General features: G+C 38.3%; 1 protein-coding gene across 4 annotated transcripts in view; it reads right to left on the reverse strand.

The window, feature by feature from the left end:
• Window positions 1-25,355, reverse strand: part of PLS3 (plastin 3) — a 90,056-nt gene that overhangs the window by 22,140 nt on the left and 42,561 nt on the right. For 3 of the 4 annotated variants that reach the window (XM_023202990.2, XM_023202992.2, XM_023202991.2), the window contains exons 2-4: window positions 21,784-21,867; window positions 18,903-18,983; window positions 6,224-6,387 (exon numbers count right to left, since the gene is read on the reverse strand). In XM_023202990.2, coding sequence (XP_023058758.1) covers window positions 6,224-6,387; window positions 18,903-18,975 — 237 coding nt within the window. In that variant the 5' untranslated portion in view covers window positions 18,976-18,983; window positions 21,784-21,867. The remainder of the gene's footprint in view (window positions 1-6,223; window positions 6,388-18,902; window positions 18,984-21,783; window positions 21,868-25,355) is intronic. The other variant, XM_023202989.2, reaches the window with a different exon arrangement.

Genomic DNA, 25,355 nt, shown 5'->3' on the forward strand with positions numbered 1-25,355 from the left:
GCATAGAATCACTTGAACCCGAGAGGCAGAGGTTGCAGTGAGCCAAGCTGGGGCCACTGTACCCCAGCTTGGGCAAAAGACGGAGACCCCGCCTCAAAAAAAAAAAAAAAAAAAATTTTACAAAATCAAGCTTACTCAGTATTTCCATAGCTGCGATTCTGTGCTAGCTATACCAGTAATTTTGGAGGTAGAATTTTAGAATAAATGTCTGTGTGTGTCTATGTTTGTATATGTATGCAGACACACACATACGCACTACTCTAAATACTACACACAACCAATGAAATCACCCTTCCTGCTCTATGGCCATTATACTGGCTTCTAAGTATCAACAATGAGGAGCTGATGCACACACTTCAGGCAGTTTTCAAATTATTAAAATATTTTTATTTACAATGTGATGTTTTAGTTCAACTGTACGTTAACTGTGATGCATTTTGATCCTATAGCTCTCCTTTTGATAACAATGCACCTGCTCTGTGAAAAGACAATAGTCACTAGTCTACTTCTTTCTGTACTCTACTTCATTTAGTGAAACGTTGTCTAATAAGTTAAAATCTGAAAGGTGTGCATTTCTTCATGCCTAACATACCAAAGTCCCTGCAATGACAAAAGTGTTACAGCTTTAGAATGAGATATGTAAAGTTATTTTTCTTATTACAAGTGCTTCTGCTTCAAGGATCATTTACTTCTAAAACTTAGGTTGTTTCAATTATCATGATTTCAGCTAAAAAATAAATCCAAATTTGTTTATGTCACAGAAAAAAGAATTAATTCGTATTTAAAAAAGAGAACGTCTGGGAATTCGAACTAACAACTAGAACTAGCAAAGTAGGCTGGTCACAGTGGCTCACATCTGTAATCCCAGCATTTTGGGAGGCCGAGGTGGGTGGATCACTTGAGGCCAGGAAGAATTCAAGACCAGCCTGGCCAACTTGATGAAACCCCATCTCTACTAAAAATACAAAAATTAGGTGGGCATGCTGGTGCATGCCTGTAACCCCAGCTACTCAGGAGGCTGACGCATAGAATCACTTGAACCCGAGAGGCAGAGGTTGCAGTGAGCCAAGATGGTGCCACTGTACTTCAGCTTGGGCAAGAAAGCAAGACCCTGTCTCAAAAGAAAAAAAAGAAAAATAAATTTTAAAAATATATACATATATATAGAATGTCTCTGCTATATATCCTAATGCAATTACTTATGTAGCTCTAGTAAAACTCCTTCTTATGCTTGGCAATGAAATGCAAAGTTGTAATTAAGTTTTCTAATTTTCAAAGGTCTTGCAAAGTTACATGACCTTCATTTTCTAAATTGTTTCAAATAAATTATTCCGGCTAAGCTTAAACTTTTAGTTTCATAGTATTTTCCTCTATTCCTTGGATTTTAAAGAAGTAAAAATGAGCTGGGTGCAGTGGCTCATGCCTGTAATCCCAGCACTTTGGGAGGCCGAGGTGGGTGGATGACTTGAGGTCGGGAGTTTGAGACCAGCCTGACCAACATGGAGAAACCCCGTCTCTACTAAAAACACAAAATTAGCTGGTCGTGGTAGCGCATGCCTGTAATCCCAGCTACTCTGGAGGCTGATGCAGAAGAATCCCTTGAACCCAGGAGGCAGAGGTTGCAGTGAGCCGAGATCACGCCATTACACTCTAGCCTGGGCAACAAGAGTGAAACTCCATCTCAAAAAAAAAAAAAAAAAAGTAAAAATGATAAGAAAGAACTGACATTTGTATGTCTGTGACATTGATTCACTACAAAAGAATTTGCATTTTACTTTCTACTTTCGTAAAGAAATCGCTTAAGTGGATGATAAAACTATTTGAGTACAAGCTTTGGCTTAACAAGAAATCTCTGAAATCAGAGATAGCACAAGGCTGACTACTGTGCTGGATGGAGTCTTCTCAATGAATCTTTTCAAAGCTGCCCGTTGTGATACTAATGAGCTCACTGTTTTGTGCTGTTTTCTCTCCACAAGGAAAGACTTGCTTTATCATCTGTGAGCTAACTCCTGCTGTAGTTTTTTCAGGAAGCAATATCCACTCTTGATCTATACATACTTTTCAGTGTCCTTTATGTGAATATACATGTTTTTTATTCCTTTTATTAAGTTTCACTGCCTTTCTCTCAAAGACGCTCAGCAACTGGCTAACTTCTTTTGACCCCAGAGTTAGCTCAACACAGGACAAGTGGCCAAACCAAAACAATCCAGAGGCATATGACTTAAGAAAGAAAGATTTCAGAAAGAATTGCAAAAAAAGAATTGACTGGCTTCCAGTGTTTGGGGCTTATTTCCAAAATGTTTCCAAAGAGGCAGGTTTGAATTTTTCCATTATTTTGGAATGTCTTGTGGGCCTAAACTTAGTAATATTTGAAAAACATAACTTCTTTAAAAAAAAAAGGAATAACTACCCCAACAACTAACACATACAGCATTTACTATATGTCCAAGACTGTTCTGGGCAGCTTACTTCTCTGCTGAAAGTGCCATACTAGTTTAACAATCAAAGAAAAAAAGTCCTATTATCTTGTAAGCATAAAAATCCAGTATTTTTGGTTTTGAAGTGCTAAGAATTTTAAAAAGCAGGGTATTAAATTTAATTTTCACCTTTAAAGTTTACATACATATCATTTTGGGACTGTTTTTTGCCATACACAAGCACACGCGCGCGCGTGCACACACACACTTCTCTGAAATTAACATAAACTATTTTTGTTTATAGTTTGGTTTGCAATTAACATCCCTTGAGCAACAATTCAAAGAAAAAGCAAAAACCTAACAAGCAAGAACATGTTTATTTCTATTTCCTTATGCTAATATCTGACAGGAATAACATGATTTCTATTTCTTGGATAACTAAGCTCTACCCATATTTTGTTTGACAATTTGTAAGATGTTTCATTGATGACAAAGCAGATGGGTGTGGACAGACATTTGGTTAATACAGTCATAGTAGCAGCATCTGAAACTTCAGGCAGATTACTTTACTGTCCTTGATATTTCAAATTTCTTTTTTTTTTTTTTTTTTGAGACGGAGTCTCGCTCTGTCGCCCGGGCTGGAGTGCAGTGGCCGGATCTCAGCTCACTGCTAGCTCCGCCTCCCGGGTTTACGCCATTCTCCTGCCTCAGCCTCCCAAGTAGCTGGGACTACAGGCGCCCGCCACCTGGCCCGGCTAGTTTTTTATATTTTTTAGTAGAGACGGGGTTTCACAGTGTTAGCCAGGATGGTCTCGATCTCCTGACCTCGTGATCCACCCGTCTCGGCCTCCCAAAGTGCTGGGATTACAGGCTCGAGCCACCGCGCCCGGCTCAAATTTCTTGAATAGCGGGGAGGTAGTGGAAAAAGCCACTAGTCCTCTGTGTAATATTGGGCAAAAAGGAAAAATCACTTCCTTTTTCAGAAATCCAAGTTTGCTTGTTTCTTTTCATTTGAAAAGTGTAGGAATGTAAATATAATGATTCCTTCCAATTCTAAAATGTATATTCTAACCTAAAGTGTCCTCACAAATGTTTTCTTAAAGCCCTGGTGTTGCCAAAATTATTGTGCATGTTCTTTACTTTCAAAGAATATACCAAGGCAATCACACCTCCTCCCTTAAAAGCCACAAATAGCTGTGTAGAAACTACATTTCAAAATCTACAAATTAACAATTTTCCCAAGATCATTTTCAAAGACATTTTCACAATTTTGTCCTTAATAATAATGACACACTGCAAATCCTATTGTTTTTGGTCTGTTCTTTCTAATATATTAAAAAATTCTGAGCAATAAATTTTATCAAAAACAGCCAATCATAGTCAACTGCTGCTCTGAGCTACTTTAAATTCACAATTAACCATGCAGTTAAAAGGGTAGCAAGTGATACATCAGAAAACATGCAAGTGCTCAAATTGCAAATAAACTGCAACTTACTATTGAACACAGAATTCAAAACAAAAGGCTTTGGCTATAACTGGAGACAAAAAAATGGTGGGAGAAAATCAGTATTTCAAAAGAAAATGGCAGGAACTATATCATTATAATTATGACACAAGTCTGCTTCTTTTTGTTTTTTTTCTTTTTTCTTTTTTTTTTTTTTTTTTTTTTTTTTTTTTTTTTTTTTTTTGGGACGGAGTCTCGCTGTGTTGCCCAGGGCTGGAGTGCAGTGGCCAGATCTCAGCTCACTGCAAGCTCCGCCTCCCGGGTTCACGCCATTCTCCTGGCTCAGCCTCCGGAGTAGCTGGGACTACAGGCGCCCGCCACCTCGCCCGGCTAGTTTTTTGTGTTTTTTAGTAGAGACGGGGTTTCACCGTGTTAGCCAGGATGGTCTTGATCTCCTGACCTCGTGATCCGCCAGTCTCGGCCTCCCAAAGTGCTGGGATTACAGACTTGAGCCACCGCGCCCGGCCTGTTTTTTTCTTTTCAGGCGGAGTCTCGCTCTATCACCAGGCTGGAGTGCAGTGATCTCGGCTCACTGCAACCTCCAACTTCCTGGTTCAAGCGATTCTCCTGCCTCAGCCTCCTGAGTAGCTGTAATTACAGGCACGCACCATCACACCCAGCTAATTTTTGTATTTTTAGTAGAGACCGGGTTTCACCATGTTGGCCAGCATGGTCTCCATCTTCTGACCTCGTGATCCGCCCGTCTTGGCCTCCCAAAGTGCTGGGATTAGAGGCGTGAGCCACTGTGCCCGGCCAACAAGTGTGCATTTTAAAAACAATCACAAAATGCTGTCAGCTGAGTAGGCATCATTACTTGGTCAATTTGCTTCTTGAACTACTACAGTGTTCTAAAGGTGTTAATTCTAATTGGAAAAAACATTTTAAAATTTCACTTGCTATGGTGAGCCACAGTTACTGATAGGAGTATGTTATCGTTTCAGTTGCCTTGGGGAAAAATAAACCGTGACAAAGGAGGATAGGAGTGCTAGGATATTTGTGATAAATATTAGGCACTGATAACTAGTTTGTGATATACTGAAAGGAATTCCTAGTAAGATCTAGTCAAACTCAGCCTTAAATTAATAATAAATACACCAATGAAATCTTAAGGATATCCTTAATTGAGGGAAAAGCAACAGCTATTCTTTTATTTTTTAAATTGATTAATTAATTAATTTAGAGACAGGGACAGGGTCTTGCTCTGTCACCCAGACTGGAGGGCAGTGGTGCTATCATAGCTCACTGCAGCCTCAAACTACTGGGCTAAAGCAATCCTCCTGCCTCAGCCTCCTGAGTAGCTAGGACTATAGGCTCAAGCTACCATGCTGGGCTAATTTAAAAAACGCTTTTGTACAGATGGGGTCTCCCTAAGTTGCCCAAGCTGACAAAGTCTCCCTAACTTGCCCAAGTTGATCTTGAATGCCTGGCCTCAAGAGAGCCTCCTGCCTCAGCCTACCAAAGTGCTGGAGTTACAGGTGTGAGCCACCACACCCAGTCAGCTATTTTTAACATGTATCTCAAATACATTGTCAATAAATACAGACTGAAAATGGCGTAAGTCTAAAAAATCTAGTCCTCACTTGCTAGCAGCCAATAGTGGTAGGCATTGAAGAACCATGTGCCAAGTATACATTTTCCAGGCACTGAGTAGAGAACACCAAACTAAGTTCTGGGAGTGGAGTGGGGGGTGAAGGAGTTAAAAACTCAGCCCCTAACCTTGAAGAATATTTGATGAAACTAGAGAAGAAAACAAAAATTTTAAATGCCTCTTCCAATGGACTAAAAAGATATGCTTCAAACTTTTAATTATCAAAATTATCATCCTAGAGAAAATGGTTCAGTTAAACACCCCTACCACAAGAGTGGAAAACAACTTTTTAATAAGAAAGTTCAGCTCAGGAAGCTTCTGAGACTGTGAGTCAGGGTGTATCATTAAAATTTTGGAGCACACTGTTCACCATGGGAGAGACAATACTTCAAAGATGTCACTTATCACCTTGATAACTGCCCTTTAATGATGCCATGAAAGGAGACTGTTCACATTATACAACTTATCACCTTAACACTTTACCATTTTATATCTTTGTTTCTGCAGTGCTCTTTTTCTCGATTCATTTGTTAAGATATTCTAGCAGCTAAAAGAAGTAAATTTAGTGGGCAGGATGACAGAAATGTTACTAGTTATAACAGTACTAATATGATATATTTAGGAACTTAACATAATAGTACTTAATACTATAACATCCCACTAGATGAAGGAATATCTATTACTTCTAATAATCGGGAATTTTCACATACTTACGTAAACAAATTCGTCAAAACTTATTTTCCCATCTTTATTCCTGTCACCATCCAGCATGAGTTTCTGAATAATTTCTCTCACTTTATATCCTGGTAATGGCATATTAGCTTCCTTGAAGAGCTCATGAAGTTCATAGTCACAAATGAATCCGTTGCTGTTGAGATCTTTGTAAAAAAGGAGAGCAAGCAAAAAAAGGAAAAAATTGAGAGACATAATTTATTAAGAGTATTTCCCTTCATTTGAGGCTCAGTTCATAAGCTCACTTAAATAAAATATTTTCTTATTGTGGGGAACATAAGATTGTTTGAAAGGGAAATGGACATTTTAGTGGAAAAAGCAAGGTTTTATATCATGTATCCTGTGATTTAAGCAATGTGTATGTAGATTTACTTAAAAAGAGCATCCCTAAGTTCAAGAAAGCATAGTTGGTTAATACAATTATTATTAACTTGGAGTTAATAGGATTTAAAAAAAAGAACTAATAGATCGTAAACCTACAAAACACTTCCATAGTGTAGAACAATTTCTACTGTAACTATAGGAATTTTGTGTTTCTTATTCTTCCATTGCTCTAAAAGAACTTTTAGGAACTTAATGCTGATTCTGTTTCAAAGCACATCTGAAATTAAGCAATCATGTTCAGTGCCAATTATTTTAAGAGTTAATGTAAATAAACATTAATTCAAGACGAATACAGAGTTCATAAAAATAAATGCACTACTGACAAAATCAGATGCTTAACATGACTCTATAAATAACCTTTTAATTTTTGTACTACTGAAGTTTCTCAGAGTATATCTTGAAGTGCTGATTAAATGAATGATGTTTATTCTGAAGCTTTTAAAAATAGAAAAAAAACCCGATCAATGACCAAAAGTTAATTTATTGAGAAAAAGGCTAATGTCCTGAGGGTTGTAACCACTTGAATATATATTTTTCTGTGAATACAGTTTGATGTTCACAAGTAATTTCAAATATCTTCTGTTCAATGACTTTTATTCCTTAGGTCCCGCTGATTTTCATATGTAAATTTAATTATAATAGAAGGAAACAACCTGAATAGAGAAATGACTCAAGATGACCTTAGTGCTTTTAAGAAAATGTATTGTGGCCAGGCACAGTGGCTCACGCCTGTAATCCCAGCACTTTGGGAGGTAGAGATGGGTGGATCACCTGAGGTCAGGAGTTCGAGACCAGCCTGGCCAACGTGGTGAAATCCCCTCTCTACTAAAAATACAAAAAATTAGCCCTGCATAGTGGCGGGTGCCTGTAACCTCAGCTACTCAGGAGGCTGAGGCAGGAGAATCGCTTGAACCTGGGAGGTGGAGGTTGCAGTGAGCCAAGATAGCGCGAGTGCACTCCAGCCTGGGCAACAAAGTGAGACTCCCTCTCAAAAAAATATATAAAATAAAAAATAAAAAAAATAAAGCAGGCTGGGCACGGTGACTCACGCCTGTAATCCCAGCCTTTGGGAGGCGGAGGCAGGTGGATCACTTGAGGTCAGGAGTTCGAGACCAGCCTGGCCCACATGGCAAAACCCCATCTTCACTAAACATACAAAAATTAGCCGGGTACGGTGGCAGGCGCCTATAGTCCCACCTACTCGGGAGGCTGCAGCAGGAGAATTGCCCGAACCTGGATTGCGTCAATGCACTGCAGCCTGGGTGACAGAGCAAGACTCTGTGTCAAAAAAAAAAAAAAAAAAAAAAAAAAAAAAAAAGCATAGGGAGTTAGACTGGGGCTATTTTGCTCCCATGAGACATTTTTGATTCCTATAACTGGAGAAGGGAGTTGGGCTGGGAGAGGAAGCACCTGGCATACAGTGGAAAGAGGCTGGGGATGCTTCTAAATATCTTACAATGGATATGATCCCTCCCCGGTATGTACAACACAAGAATTAAACAGCTCAAAATGTCAGTTGTGCTGAAGTTGAGTAACTCTGGGTTATAGAGATATTGGGGGGCAGGGATGGTTGTGGTGCTACTACTTAGACAGAATGGGTAAGGAAGGCCACTTCGATGAGGTTATATTTGAATGAAGACTTCTATGAGGTAAGGGAAGCAAATCATGTGGCTATCTGGGGCAAGAGATTTCGGGTAGAGGAAATAGCAAATGCAAAGTCAGTGAAGCTGCAGTGTGTCTGGTGTGTTTCGGGAAAAGTAAAGATCCAAAAGTAAAGATCCAATATGACTTGGGTAGAATGAACAAGGGGGAAAATGAGATATAAGGTCAGGGAGCTAGCTGATCATACAAGTTCTGCTAGGCCAATGTATTCCATGGAATACACTGAAATTTCTTTCTAAGTGTGATCCATGTGTAATTCACATTATCCAATTTTTAGTCAATTACTAAAATTGCAATTTGCAAGAATGCTCTGGGGGATTAAAAATTAAATTAAATTAAAATATTAAGCATACTGTATGGAACCATCTTGCCAATATTTTGAATGCTGACGAAATTCTATTTAGTTTTAATGCAGTCTATTTTAAGTATTAAAGTTTCTTAAACATTGATTACTACATTTTAAATCTATGAATTAAAACATCTGTACTTTTATTTTTACTTTTATATTTCTTTGAGACAGGGTCTCTGTTGTCCAAGCTGGAGTGGCACGAGCATGGCTCACTGCAGCCTCAACCTCCTGGGCTCAAGCAATCCTCCTGTCTCAGCTCCAAGGTGGGCACAATTACGCCTGGTTAATTAAAATATCTGTACTTTTAAAACATCAATAACAAACCACTCAATACTTAGTGTGAAAATCACTTAGATTTTCTTCGAGGTAAAGCACTTAATTTCCCTAGGGCGTATATTCACTTTCTTTGCTTTGGATTTATAAAAGGTCATACATCAAACTCTTTATTTCTACATGTAAAGTGTTTCTATGTAGAAATCAATCCATCAATAATGTCTGCAGTTGCTAAAAAGAACAAAGTAATCCCCATGGCACTGCGGTAAAATTTTAGTGGCTCTTGTTTTATGAATGTCTTTGGTTTAAATACACCTGCTCCCATGCATATACGAACTTGTTTTTCCTATTTCCTTTCTAAAATTACAGTGGAGCTCAGTACTAGAGAGTAAGTGTGGCATAGTGAAAGAAACACAGCATGCATGCTTGAAGAGACACACAGTGGGAATAATGTGACACAGTGTCTTATCTCAACTTGGCTATTAATTTGCACAAGTTACCTCTTCAGGCCTTAGTTTTCTCATCTGTAAAAGGAGGGCTTTGGACCACATATCTCTAAAGTTCCTTTTTGGTTCTATCACACTGATTATAAATCAGAATACACAAGACTTCATAACTCTCCCCCCCCCACAAACACTTTCAAAACCTGGAGATAGAATAGTAATGCGTATTAAATACAGATAGAGTGATAACATTCTGATCACTACTATACCTTATTACCTAAGTATAACATTCTTTCATTTTTATGGTATCTTTGGAGGAAGAGATAGCTTATTCCTTTTAACTATCAAAACGTTGTCCACTTTAGTGGGTTCTTTTTTTCTTTTAGACTACTTTATTTCTTTATTTTGAGACTAAGTCTCACTCTGTCACCCAGGTTGGAGTGCAGTGGCATGATCTTGGCTCACTACAACCTCCGCCTTCTGAGTTCAAGCGATTCTCCTGCCTCAGTCTCCTGAGTAGCTGGGTTACAGGCATGCGCCACAATGCCTGGCCAACTTCTATATTTTTAGTAGAGATGGGGTTTCATCATGTTGGCCAGGCTGGTCTTGAACTCCTGGCCTCAAGTGATCCTCCCACCTTGGCCTCCTAAAGTGGTAGGGTTATAGGCATGAGTCACCAAGCCCAGCCAATATATATTTTTTTTAATTATACTTTTAAGTTCTAGGGTACATGTGCATAACGTGAAGGTTTGTTACATATGCATACTTGTGCCATGTTGGTGTGCTGCACCCATCAACTCGTCAGCACCCATCAACTTGTCATTTACATCAGGTATAACTCCCAATGCAATCCCTCCCCCCTCCCCCCTCCCCGTGATAGGCCCCGGTGTGTGATGTTCCCCTTCCCAAGTCCAAGTGATCTCACTGTTCAGTTCCCACCTATGAGTGAGAACATGCGGTGTTTGGTTTTCTGTTCTTGTGATAGTTTGCTGAGAATGATGGTTTCCAGCTGCATTCATGTCCCTACAAAGGACGCAAACTCATCCTTTTTTATGGCTGCATAGTATTCCATGGTGTATATGTGCCACATTTTCTTAATCCAGTCTGTCACTGATGGATATTTGGGTTGATTCCAAGTCTTTGCTATTGTGAATAGTGCCGCAATGAACATACAGGTGCATGTGTCTTTATAGCAGCATGATTTATAATCCTTTGGGTATATACCCAGTAATGGGATGCCCAGCCAATTTTTTTATTTAAAAAAGTATCTTTAGAGACAGGGTCTCATTCTGTTGCCCAGGCTGGAGTACAGTGGCACAATCATAGCTCACTGCAGCCTTGAAATCCTGGGCTCAAGCAATCCTCCCACCTCAGCCTCCTGGAGTAGCTGAGACTATAGGCTTTCACCACTATGCCCAGCTAACTTTTTGTTTTTTGTATTTTTTGTAGAGACAGGGTCTCACTATATTGACCAGGCTAATCTCAAACTCCTGGCCTCAAATGATCCTCCCACCTTGGCCTCCCAAAGTGTTGGGATTACAAGTATGAGCCACTGTGCTTTGACTCTAGTTTAGACTGGAGTATATAACAGGTATATAACAGGTATTGTTCTTTTTGTATTCTCAGTGTTATAATAGAAGTGGAAGGTAGAGATGTTTTAAATTCGATGTGGGAGAACTACAGTGGATTCAAAGCTATATGAAACTGACTAAGGCCCAGAAAGTCTATCCAGCTGTCTATTTGTATTAGGTTAGAATACAGGTCTGGTGGCTGGGACTGGTGGCTCATGCCTGTAATCCCAGTGCTTTGGGAGGCCGAAGCAGGAGGATCAGTTGAACCCAGGATTTCGAGGCTGCAGTGAGCTATGACGGCATCACTGCACTTTAGCCTGGGCACAAGTGAGACACTGTCTCAAAAGCAAAAACAAAAAACTCCAGAAGTTTGGGTCACAGGGAGAATTACTATTTGCATGAATCCTTCCTGAAATAACCTCCCTTGAGCATTAATTAGAAGACAGTTCACTGAAGTGATTAAAAGATGCCAGGAAGTAGCCACCCTAAAACATAACTAACATAAAATAACCACATTTGGAAATTTCATTTTGAAGTAAGGGTAGTAGTAACAGATGCTTTAAGAAAGGGACAGGAAAATTTTAAAGGAAATTGGAGGAATAAGAATTTGTTATTACATGAAAAACTTCCCTATTAGGCTGCAAATCTCCCTATAAAGATTCTTTTAAATCTTTGTATCTCCCACTCCAATATGTAGCACAATCTTTTGTATATAATAAGCAATGGAAAAAAATTATTTTTGTAGAATCACTGATTCTCAGGAATTGACCAAGGAAAGAATGCTCTAATCCTAGATGGGCATTTTAAAAACAAAACTAAACAACAATGACAAAAATACAGAAATAGCACTCAAAGACTGAATGGCAATTCATCGAGAAACCAAAACTTGACAGAAATATCCCTTAAATAACATTCAATCTCATTCCCTTTGTTCTAATCCTGTCCCTACCCAGCAGCCTTCAGATCTGTAATTTGGTTTTCTAAGTGAGCACACCCATCAGGGAGGGCCCAAGTGGACAACCAGTGATAGCTCTCTGGTCAGGATCTCTTTTGCTCCAAATGTAGAAACCTGCTTTGGCTTTAATGAGAAAGGAGATGCGCACTTGTTTAAGTATGAGTCAACCTCCAGAGCAAACTGAGTACCTACCCTGTGGGTAGACACCCACTGGGCTAGATGCCAAAGATACAGAAATGAATCAAATGGAACCCCTGGGTCTTACTTGAAACTGTGGCTACAAAGTCCTTGGAAAAATTTTGAGTCACGTTGAATACATATCCTTACTCTTTCCTGGGATGAGAAGAATGTGTGTTCTCTTCTAAAAATTTTACCTATTCTGCCATTTTCCCATATTTTAGCCCCCAGTGTTAGTCCCACTTACACTACCTCCCATGATCAAAGGCATTTTAGTGTTAGTACGAGTCAATTTTATCAAGCCTTTCTTAGAGCTCTTAAATCATACATTTTGAAGAAAACAATTTTTTTTTTTTTTTTGAGACGGAGTCTCGCTCTGTCGCCCAGGCTGGAATACAGTGGCGCGATCTCGGCTCACTGCAAGCTCCGCCTCCCGGGTTTACGCCATTCTCCTGCCTCAGCCTCCTGAGTAACTGGGACTACAGGCGCCCGTCACATCGCCCGGCTAGTTTTTTTGTATTTTTTTTTAGTAGAGACGGGGTTTCACCGTGTTAGCCAGGATGGTCTGGATCTCCTGACCTCGTGATCCGCCCATCTCGGCCTCCCAAAGTGCTGGGATTACAGGCTTGAGCCACCGCGCCCGGCCCGAAGAAAACAATTTCAATTTAAACAAGAAGGCAGAGGGAGCCTAAAAAGGCAGCTAGCAATTAATTTTACAAAACCTCCCAGCTGGTAAAGTACTTGAGAGACAAAATAGCATGCAATTACTCTTAAAGAGTTTTATGCTAATTTTATTTCCAACCCTCAGTCAAAAAACCAAAACCATCCTTAAACAATATCAAAGATCTAATGTGGTTTGGAAGGCCAGAAAAAAGGTAGCACAATGGGATTTTAGAAAGCTTCCATCTCATCAGGTGCTCACAACTGTTAGTCTACTTCTAAGACTAACTTGTTGCAATTTAAAAAATAAACATATATGCTGATGACTATTCAATCTAATTTTCTACATCGGAGAAAAGTAGTTTCGTTTTACAAACTGGCTAAATGATAGTCTTTGAGTCATGTTTTCCTCATGCGTAAAATAAAATAACTGAGGTACCTGAATGATTCCCAAATAGTCCAAAATGAATTTTGGATATTTTTTTGTTATTCAAAAGCACAATGAGAATAAGAATAATGTGGCAAGGTTTTTCAAAAAGACAATTTAATTTTTTAAAATCACAAGACTAGGTCCTTATTTGTGGTTAAAATGTCCACTTTAAAAACAAAGCATTGGAATTACAATGTTGCTGTTCAGTATGTTTGATGGTGAACTTCTCCTATTCTGAGTTTTGACATAAACATGAGAATTTAATAGTAAACTGACCCAAAATACACATACCTAGATTGGAAGTCGTTTTAACAACTGGATATTAAAATCATAACCACCAGGCATGATGGCAGTCCTTTATTTTCTCATTCATGCTGCCAATATTCTGCAACTCCTTTTTGGCTCACTTGCTATTTTCTCATTAACTATGCATTGCTATGGAGTGGGAAAGGCTCTGTGTTTTGAAGACTCTTCTGTTCCAGCATCATAGTTTCCAACCAGCTGATAAAGTAGACATAAATTACCATACTGCCTATATTATGCAGAGCAGTTTCAATGCCGGCACGTCTCAACCTTTTGGTTTAGAAAATATGGTCAGTATGGGTGGACATTAAGGAGAAGCTGGATAAAGGAAACTCTACCTTATCACTGAACACAATTCTGGCAGAAAGTAAAGGGTTAAATTTGAGTAAATTGACAAAGTGTTATTTTTTTAAAAGAAGAAAATTATGATACTTAAAAAAATCACTAAGCAGCTCCCAATGCTGCACCAGACAGGCCCATTTTTCATATTGAATTCACCAGAAAAAAAACCAACTGTTACAAGGAGTGTTCTCTCTCTCCCTCTCTCTCTCTGTCTGATGACACATGGAGGTTCACATCTGCATTTTGTTTTAAAGGAAACCTCATTATTCTCTTTTACCAAGTATTATTTTAAATACCATTTAACTCCCCCACCGCCCTCCCCTAAGTAAACCTTAAAGTAAATAAACTTATTACACAGCCATGTTCCTGCAGAAGTTTGAATCACACCAAGAATGCATATCCTTAAAAGGAAATGTTTTCCCTCCCCTTGCATCCTGTTATTTAAGCTATTTTAAGTACTTGTCTGGAGAAAGCTAAGCCAGAATCCAAGTGGTTTTGATTTTAGCTGCTGTTTTACACCGCCCATGTCCAGGTGGTACATGCTGCAATCTATCACTTCAAAAGCGTCTTTTGGGGTGCTATTTTGTCTTATAAATTTGACAGTAATAAAGACTGGGATTTTCTTTGACGCTCAGGTTGTGTGTGTGTGTGTGTGTGTGTGTGTGTGTGTTGCTTTAAACATCCTTGAATCTGTCTAAATCTGGTGTCTTTCTTTATGAAGAGGTCACATATTGTGTGCCCTAATCTGCAACACACATGCGACCTCTCTATTAGCCCACTCAGGACAGTGCTCATTAGGACTTAAAGAAGAAAGCCTATCAAGGGCAGATGCATATCCTTTTGGAAGAGTTGGATTTAAAAGTTTAATTTGGTTTGACCAACATAGTCTACAAATTTTCTGCACTAAAGAAATGACAAAAGGAATCTATTTATCTAACAATAATGGGTTTACATACATACATACACAATCCTGAATGTCCATGAAAACTCACAAAATACTGATTTAAAAGACTCGGTCAAAAGACTTGGACAGAAGAATTTAAACTATATTCCATCCTAAGATCTAAGCAGTAAAATCAAGCTTTCATTAGGCATTAAAACCTTAGAAAACGCAGCTGCTAAACATCTCCAGATGCTTAGTTAAACATGGGGTTTGCCTCTCACAGCTTATACCTTTTGAGGTAGCTCACTGCAGCAAATATAAGAGGCAGTTTAATGAGTTCCAGCTAAGGGTAGACTGGAGGTTACTGCATTAGAGTTCACTGTACTAGTGGATTTCCAAAGATGGAGGTCAAGTACAGCAGAAGGCTGGACAAGTTTAGAGGGTGAGACCAGGTAATCAAAAATGTTTATCAGTCCTTTTCTGACTCAAAATTTCCAGCAGTTTGGCCATCATTTTTCCCCTGCTGCAACTCTCGTTTTAAAAATACATCTGTGTTCTCACACACACGTGTGCTCTTGCTTTTACCCATGCACCCACACATGTGTACTCTTCACTAGCTTCCACACCTTGGAAACATGGTTTTCCAACTATCCCAAGACCTCCACTTCTAATAATCCATATATAATTAACCAGATGGCACAATGAAAGAGCACTGATTAGTTTCATTTTTTTTAGATGGGCTATAGTTTTGTTTTTGTTTTAAGGCATAATTAAACAAATATGCACTGGTATAGTTTTATTGAATACAAAAGTAAATTAAACTAAAGTACTTTTTATTTGTGGCATCATCCTGATGTGTGTGTGTGTGTGTGTGTGTGTTTTTTGAGATGGAGTCTTGCTCTGTCGCCCAGGCTGGAGTGCAGTGGCACAATCTCGGCTCACTGCAAGCTCCGCCTCCCAGGTTCACGCTATTCTCCTGCCTCAGCCTCCCGAGTAGCTAGGACTACAGGCGCCCGCCACCATGCCTGGCTCATTTTTTTGTATTTTTAGTAGAGACGGGGTTTCACCGTGTTAGCCAGGATGGTCTCGATCTCCTGACCTCGTGATCCGCCCACCTTGGCCTCCCAAAGTGCTGGGATTACAGGAGCGCCCGGCCGAGTGTTTTTTATATACTAGAGAATATCAAGTAATTTGAAACAACTCAACTTCCTGGGATGAGAGAAGTCTGGTATAGCTACAACCACCACAACTAATTTTTTTCTTGCTTAGTTTGGTGGGAAACCTCAAAGGAATACACCCATACTATTCCTAGTCATTTAAGAAACCCCATTATTCTTTTATTTCAAAAGTGCTGAATTCATGTTTAAAAAACCTCAGTAGTGCTCAGGAGGGAAAAAAGGCAAGGCAAGGTAAGTGTTTGCAGTACTAAAGCAACTCTGCAAAGATTTACATTACATGAATTTTTCTTTATGACAAGTAATCATCCAAATGACCACTAGCTTCCATAGCAAGATTAAAGGCTTAGAATGTAAAAGACAGTTTCTAGATGGTAAAATATTAATACCTAAGTGTTTTGAAAGGTGTTATTTATTCTTCTTTAGAAAAAGTTATGTATTCCAGCATTTAAATTAAAATGGAAACATCATGAAGTACAAAAATTGATAACTAACATTTCTGCTACTGGGAAGCACGGGAAACAATTGTTGAGAAAATTAAAATAATTATATGAGCTTGGAGATTAAAACTACGCAGGTGCAGAAAGTGAGTGAAAAGAGAACTTTAAATTCTAATACTTAATTTATTGCTAGTAAAGAGAGTTTCAAAGCACTATTAATTGATTGAACAAAACCTATGATTAGCAGTAATTACAGAGATTTTCTCCACACACTATGATTTTGCTGAATTTCTAAGGAGATAATCAAGGCTATTATTGTTAATAGATGGGGAAAATCATCTAATGATTTCCATATTTTGTCGCAATTGAACTGAGACAAAATAGTCTTTCCTATTCTCTGCCAACCTACCCCCACAAAAAGGAAAAACTGTCCTTCACAGGATAATAAGTTATAGAGCTTGTTTTTAAAATAAAGTGTCCCTGAATTAGGAAAAAAATTTCTGTAACACCTTTGACAGTTGTCTGAGGGTTCTGTAACTAACAACAACTTAAAACTACAAAGATTTTTTTAAAGAAAATCGAAAGACTGCTGGGTCCTTAAATGAGTTTCTAAAAGATGGAGTACACACAAGCATTATTATGCTGAAAAATACATATAAATTTTATATGCTACAATTTAATGGCAAAAACCTTTCATAATAAATTCCACTGTAATGAAAATCTTCACAACAAAGGCCCTCTGAACGTATAGTTGATAATGACAAAAATCCCAGTACATCAAAAGGCTACATGTATATATTTTCTTGGGTTTCAATCAGTGAAATATTTACTGAGAACCTAACATGTGTGCAACACTATGCTAGATACTGAGTGGACACTACAAAAGAATAATATTCACAGCAGGCAGGAATTCTGGATTCCAGAATTTTTTACAGCATATATAGTAATAAGAGCCTGAGTATGTTAGGAACATATGCCTGGCAGGGGCGTTGGCAAACTGTACTCCTATCTTAAACTCTACTTAAACAATAGCTCCACAATGACCTTTTCTTGCAGTCAAACTTCTCATTGATTCCTTACTTAATACAATTTAACTGCTTCCTCTATGAAGATAATTGGTCAATCCTCTTTATGTCATTAAGCTTTTAAGGGACAATGAAGTTCTTTTACTTGTAAAATGTATTCCAAGTCTCATCAGGTAAATAATATCTGAATTATCTTTAATTTTTAAGGAATATTGCACATAATTATTTCCAAGATGCTGTATGTGAGGACAAGACCTGTATTCAGCTTTTACTTGAGGAGATGAGTACTTAATAGGGCATAGTGTCTACTCCGAAATTCTATTCATAAAGAACAAATTAAGCTGCTGCTAATGTTGAAAGATGAATATAAATTTTAAAAAAGATTCAACAAATGCACTCCTAAAACAATTATAAGACTATTTTGACAGAATGAGAGACATTAAAAAAAAAAAAACTCTTGCAGCCAAGAATTCACTTGCTGTTATATATTAAACTATGTAGCATTTTTCTTACAGTAAGCGGTATCCATGGCAAGTTAATTAACTGCTATTTTTATACACACACACACACACACACACAATCATGTTAGAGTCAGGACTATTCAGATTTTTCCAGTTAAAATTTTGATGGGATTATGAATGGTCACTCTGGCTGGGGTCACTATTCTTCCCAAGGTACACTGCTACTACTGAATGACTTCGTAGAAAATGTTGATTATAAATATATGGGAACAGAAGTGTATATTTCCTCATTTTTCACTAATGGGATTTTCAACACAGGTTTAATGGCAAATTCTGATTTACATAACAAATCATTATATGAGCTAGTTCTGTACCCTTTAGTCAAGGAGATACCAAATAATAATAATCTACCTCTCTAAGCACATGCTGATTCATGTATTTACATAAGTAGTCTGTTCTTACCCCGTTTTCTCATTACTGTCTATAGACTTGACCCGAGCACTAAAATTTGGAATGTAAATATTCCATATTTACATTCCATAGCTGCTCTATTGTAAGGCATGTTATATGATGATAAAGGATAAATCAAATGGCATGCTATGCCTTCTCATCTTATATTGAAGCTATAATTTAACATGGCGAGGTAGAACGATCTGCATTATCCAAAGGCTCAGAAAACCCATAAAAAAGGCAATAACGCCAAACTAATTAGGGAAGGGTAAAAAATCATCTAATGTTTTTGAGGGTCACATATCCCTTTGAGAATATGGCGAAAGTTTCAAACCTCTTCAGAAAGATACGAGATACAAAATATAATAACTAAAATTTGGCATGAAAATTTCAGGAACCATACATAACAGTCACCAGTTAAGGACTGGAACTGTGGTCTAAAAAATTTGACCATATTAAATACTATATAAAATTGGAAATAATATCAGCTACCACTCTTGCCCAAATAAATAAATAAATAAAACAATTTTAAGTATAGCTTCCAAAACTTTATCTCATCTATTTTAACTATGTTGCTGTAATGTTTTTGATTAACCATTCACGTGATATTTTTAGAGAAATAACTTTGGGACCAAATAAATATTGCTTCCCTATAGTTTTACTACAAAAAATACTCACCAACTTTTGCAAAGGCCTCTTTGAGTTCATCAAGTTCATCTTTGGAAATCTGAGTGGTAGCCATCTCATCCATTTAAAGATCTAAAGAAAAACCAAAAAGGTTTCAGACTTAAAATAATTGTGATAAATATAAGCACTCTTGCTAAGTTCTCATCTTAGGGATAATTTAAACAGAATTTCAAACTACCAAAACAATCTGAATAGGTTACCATGTCTCTATGTACAGCTTTAATAAAGAAAACAAACAAGTGAGAAGCCATCACTTACCAAAATTTATTGAGAAAAAATATTTCTGAATTTTCCTTCCAAGGACAAAATCTTAAATTACATTCAAAAAGTTTAAGGAAGGGCCAAAGTACCCAGCAGTGACAGGAAAAAGCTACATAATAGAAATTCTTGGTTATACGAGCCAAAGCTAAAGGTCAAAATTATGTGACCAATGATTCACAGAAAATATCATTTTCCTATTAAGCCACTTTAGAATCATTCACTGTGAAAACACTGATTTTCGAAGAGCACACTCACACCTATCAATCACTCTCATTAAAGGAGAAATAAAGAGGAAATAAAGCAAATTATAGTGGGTTTTGATATAAAAATGCACATGTGTGCTTGTATACACATTCTTATGCATGTAAATTATTATATTATCTGAGTATACACCCTTTCCAATTTGGCCTTATTGATCTATTTAACTAATAGAACAAAGGTTGGCAAACTACATATGGCCTGTGGGCCAAAACTGGATCACCAGTTGTTTTTGTATGACCTCAAGCTGGATATGGTTATGAAAGGAAATTTTTTGCAGTCAATTTTGATGATGCGGCACATTAACTTTGAACCCAATTAAGTGAAATGTTATCCCAGAAAAAAAAGAATTCTGTTGTTCTCATCAGAATTGTATTACCAAAAAATTGTACTCAATTATTATATTTTGAATTTTGTCAATAAAAACTTGTAGAAATAATATATTATATCCTTGATATTAACATCATAATATTCTTGATTTTACCTCTTGTCATACAATATTTATGATCTGAACCTATATGGAAAAACCTTGCTGATCCTGGCAATAAAGAGAGGAGGTCGGTATCACAGTAGATAATTTCCAAATACAAACCTATTATAACGATAATTTTGGACGAAGAAAAATGAAAATGATTACATGTTGCTTTCTCCTTTTTTGCTTTGAGTTTTTTCTCTCTTCTGATTTATTTTTTTGGTAGATTTTATTTTTCTTTATTTCTTTTTCTTTTTTGTAAAGACAGGGTCTTGCCACCTTGCCCAAGCTGGCGTCTAAGTCCTGGGCCAAGGGATCCTCCCACCTTGGTCTCCCAAAATGCTGGGATTACAGGTGTGAGCCACCGTGCCTGGCCAATAGACGTTATTATTAGAGTAGTTTTAGGTTCACAGCAAAATCAAGCAGAAGTTACAGAGAGTTCCCATATACAGCCACATGTTGCTTAAACACAGAGATGTGTTGTGAGAAATGCATTGTTAGGTGATTTTGCCATTGTGCAAGCATCACAGAGTGCACTTACACAAACCTAGATGGTAGAGCTTACTACACACATAGGCTATATGGTATGGCCTATTGCTCTTAGGCTACAAATGGCACAGCAGGTTACTGTAGTAAACACTGTAGGCAATTGTAACACAATGGTATCCGTATATCTAAACATAGAAAATGTACAGTAAGAATATAGTATAATCTTATGGGACTACTATCAGATATCTGATCAGTCATTGACCAAAACATCCTGTACCTGAGTGGTACATTTGTTACAACTGATGAACGTACATCATTACCACCCTAAGACTCTGGTGAACATTAGGGTTCACTCTTAGTGTTGTACAATCTGTGGATTTGGACAAATGTATAATGACATATATCCACCATTACAGTATTACATAGAGTAGTTCCACTGCCCTAAAGATGTTGCCTTTCCAAAAAAAAGTATGCTATGGGTTAAATTTCACAAACTATACAAAATACATTTTGAGATCTTATATTGATCCCTTTTAGACATTTTATTAAAAGGCAACAAATTACTCACCAACTCAAGTTTTGGCCAAGAAGTGTAATGCTCGGTATAAAGAGGTAGGGGCTGGAAGTGGCAGGGAGGGATTCATAAGAGAGCTGGGCCACATCTATCTTTTTCACAGAATTGTTGCTATTTCTAGAATTTATCACAGCCCCTGGCACATAGTAAGGAACTCAATAAAACAGATCTTTAATAAAATTAATCCTTTCAACAACTATACACCAAGTATTATTAATACATTATACAAATTCATTTGCATATTAATATCCTGAACCCTCACAATAGTCCCAGGAGCTACATATTCTAATCTCCTTTTGTTCTTATTAGAAGACTTGGACTCTCAGGACTGGAATTCATAGTCAGGTTTCTCAAATCCCGGAGAAGTTTTAAAATGACCACATGATGCTATTAGCTAAGTTTTTACCATAATGTAACAGACACATGTAGTGACTGGTGTTTTAAAAATTAAATAAAACCATCAGCCGGGCACAGTGGCTCACGCCTGTAATCCCAGGACTTTGGGAGGTGGAGGCAGGTGGATTGCTTGAGGTCAGGAGCTCGCGACCAGTCTGACCAACATGGTGAAACCCTGTCTCTACTGAAAATACAAAAAGTAGCCGGGTGCCTGTAATCCCAGCTACTCGGGAGGCAGAGTGAGGCAGGAGAATTGCTTGAACCTGGGAGATAGAGGTTGCAGTGAGCCGAGATCGCACCACTGCACTCCAGCCTGGGTGACAGAGTGAGACTGTTTCAAATAAAATAAAATAATATAAAATAAATAACACTAGACTCTTAAAAAAGATATAAAACAAAGCTCGCCTATTCACTTTTCTTACCTATGATATCAAGATGCCACTAAAGATAGATAACTTCTCAGTAGACAGGTTGGATGAAGATACCTTTCAGAGTAATCACAGGATCTATGAGGAAAAGCAAGTTCGTAAGTTAGTAATGAAGTTAGGCTTTGTGGTTTTTGCTGTTGTTGTTGTTTGTTTGTTTGTTGGGACAGGGTCTTACTCTGTTGCCCAGATTGGAGTGCAGTGGTGCGATCACGGCTCACTGCCACCTTGACTTCCCAGGCTCCTCCCTCTCAGGTGATCCTCCCTCCTCAGCTTCCCGAGTAGCTCAGACTATAGGCGTGGGCCACCATGCCTGGCTAATTTTTGTATTTTTTGTAGAGATGGGGTTTCACCATTTTGCCCAGGCTGATCTTGAATTCCTGGCTTCAAGCAATCCACCCACCTCAGCCTCCCAAAGTGCTGGTATTACAAGTAGGAGCCACCACGCCCAGGCCTGAAGTTAGGCATTTTAAAGATCAAGAATAAAAAGAACTGCAATCCCAGCACTGCGGGAGGATTGCTTGAGGCTAAGAGTTCGAGACCAGCTTGGGAAACACAGTGAGACCTCATCTCCAAAAAAAATTTTTTTTAAAAATTCATAAGTTAAATGCAAACGAATAGTAGTAATTCTAAAAATATTCTGTTTCACGAATGTGTTCAACACTCCTCATTACAAAAATACGACATAGGATTTATTCCAATTTTCTTCACACCTTTCAAACAATCATATTTTCAATAAAAAATTATTACACATCTTCATGAATTATACCATGGAGAATAACGGCACAGAAAGTTTAAAAGTAAGACCATCTCAGAAATCTAAAACACGTGGCCTCTCTCCTTTACCTCTAAAGGTCCTTTCCAGTTTGGGCAGATTGTGAGCCAGTAATAATTTAAAGTATGTGAGTAAAAAACAACTTAAAGAAAACCATACAACTGAGCTTATTCTCACACTACCATATCACTTCTATGCAAAAGAAAATTAGGGCTGGGTGCAGTGGCTCATGTCTGTAATCCCAGCACTTTTGGAGGCCAAGGCGGGCAGATCACTTGAGCCCAGGAGTTCGAGATCAGCCTGGCCAATATGGTGAAACCCCGTCTCTACCAAAAATACAAAAATTATCCAGGAGTGGTGGTGCGTGCCTGTAATCCCAGCTACTCTAGAGGTTGAGGTGGGAGAATCACTTGAGCCTGAGAAATCGAGGCTGCAGTGAGCCATCAGTGCATCACTGCAAAAAAAAAAAAAAAAAAAAAAAAAAGAAAAAAAAAAAAAAAAAAAAATAAGAAAGGAGGGTCCGGGACATAAACCCCCCCTGCCCCCCCGCCCCGCTTATCCCTGCTGACCAGTTGGGCTCTGATTAAATCCTGTAGACATCTCTTTCTTCCCAACATGCCCTCCCCCCATTTCTCAAACAATTTTACCAATATTTTAGGCATCTGCTATATGCCTAGTTCTTGCCCTCAAGGAATTTACAATCTGCTGAAGCAAACATGAATAATTACAATATGACACAGAGTGAATTAGTGACTGCAATAAAAGGGAAAAATATCCTTTTTTTTTTAGAAGAAAAAAGTCTCTAGAGACTTTAAGGATTATTAATTTCTTTTTTTTTTTTTTTTTTTTTTTTGAGACGGAGTCTCGCTCTGTCACCCAGGCTGGAGTGCAGTGGCCTGATCTCAGCTCACTGCAAGCTCTGCCTCCCGGGTTCACACCATTCTCCTGCCTCAGCCTCCCGAGTAGCTGGGACTACAGGCACCCGCCAACACGCCCGGCTAATTTTTTGTATTTTAGTAGAGACAGGGTTTCACCGTGTTAGCCAGGATGGTCTCGATCTCCTGACCTCGTGATCCGCCCGTCTCGGCCTCCCAAAGTGCTGGGATTACAGGCTTGAGCCACCGCGCCCGGCCCAAGGATTATTAATTTCTTCTCAGAGTGGCCAGAAACGCAGTTCTTTTCTTCTTCCTATAAAATTAGCAAGTGCTGGCTCATGCCTGTAATCCCAGCAATTTGGGAGGTGGAGGCGGCAGATTCCTTGAGCTCAGGAGTTCAAGATCAGCCTGGGCAACATGGTGAAACTTGGCCTCTACCAAAAATACAAAAAGTTAACTGGGCATCGTGGGTGGTGGCCCATGCCTCTAGTCTCAGCTACTTGGGAAACTGAGGTGGGATGATCGATTGAGCCCGGGAGGTAGAGGCTGCAGTGAGCTTTGAGCACATCACTGCACTCCAGGATGGGTGACAGAACAAGACCTTGTCTCAATAAAAAAAGTAAAAAATAAAAATGAATTAAGAAATGCTTAGATCTCATAGAAATGATTTTAGGGCGCCAGTTAACGCCAAAAATTAATCCAGTGCATTATAAATATATACACATATTTTAAAATTTTCAAGTTTCTTCTTTCTTTCTTTTTTTTTGAGACGGAGTCTCGCTCTGTCGCCCAGGCTGGAGTGCAATGGCCGGATCTCAGCTCACTGCAAGCTCCGCCTCCTGGGTTCACGCCATTCTCCTGCCTCAGCCTCCCAAGTAGCTGGGACTACAGGTGCCCACCACCTCGCCCAGCTAGTTTTTTTTTTTTTTTTGTATTTTTTAGTAGAGACGGAGTTTCACCATGTTAGCCAGGATGGTCTCGATCTCCTGACCTCGTGATCCGCCCGTCTCAGCCTCCCAAAGTGCTGGGATTACAGGCCTGAGCCACCGCGCCCATCCCTAAGTTTCTTATTTCTAATTGCCTTTAAAAAAGCCTAAAGTGACTTTGCACATATAACTCAGATTTTCCATCTATTGGAGACATTAAAGAGAGACACTTCAGTAAGAACAAAAAGAAGAAATTGGAACATGCACATATCCTCAAAACCGTATTTCCAGACAAGATTGTTTTGGGATAACAGAACAGTTTAATGCAGGACTTTCCAATTTAAATAAAACCCATATTCATTTATTGACAGTTATTTGAAAGGAAATAAAGAAATGCTACTCTGAAGTACCTGGGCCAAGACTAAAAGATATAAAGCCAAATTTAAAAAGTTCACAATATATGCTTTAGTAGATAAGAATTACAATTGTAAAATTTGCTATTTGAAGCTTAAAATAAAGTTGTTTAATGTAGATTTCTTTATGCCACTATGAATTAAAAAATGGTCTGTCCTTAACACTACTCACAGGTACTTGATGGTGTCTTTAAGGAAATCAAGCAGTAAAGTACTATCTTGGGAGAAAACATCACATTAAGTAACTTAGGAATGACTAAAGATATTAAAAAATTAAAATCTTACAAATTAAAATAACAGAAGCTCTATTCCTCTTCATGGGGCATTCATTGTACTATAGGACTTTTTTCTCTTAAAGCTACTAAAACATCCCGGATGGGTTCACAAAACAAAACACAAGATTTGATATCAATACTGCCCTGTAGACACTTCATGTAATCTCAAGTACCAGTACACCAAGCTGTTGTACCTTGCCCAAGGAGGTAGTATGTTCTAACAGAAGAAAGACTGTGGGACATGAAATTAGAAGGCATCGATTATTGCTCTGGTTCTGCTATTCCCTAGTAATGTGTCCATGAGC

This window comes from Piliocolobus tephrosceles, chromosome 12, assembly GCF_002776525.5.
Source record: "Piliocolobus tephrosceles isolate RC106 chromosome 12, ASM277652v3, whole genome shotgun sequence".
Taxonomy (NCBI): Eukaryota; Metazoa; Chordata; class Mammalia; order Primates; family Cercopithecidae; genus Piliocolobus; species Piliocolobus tephrosceles.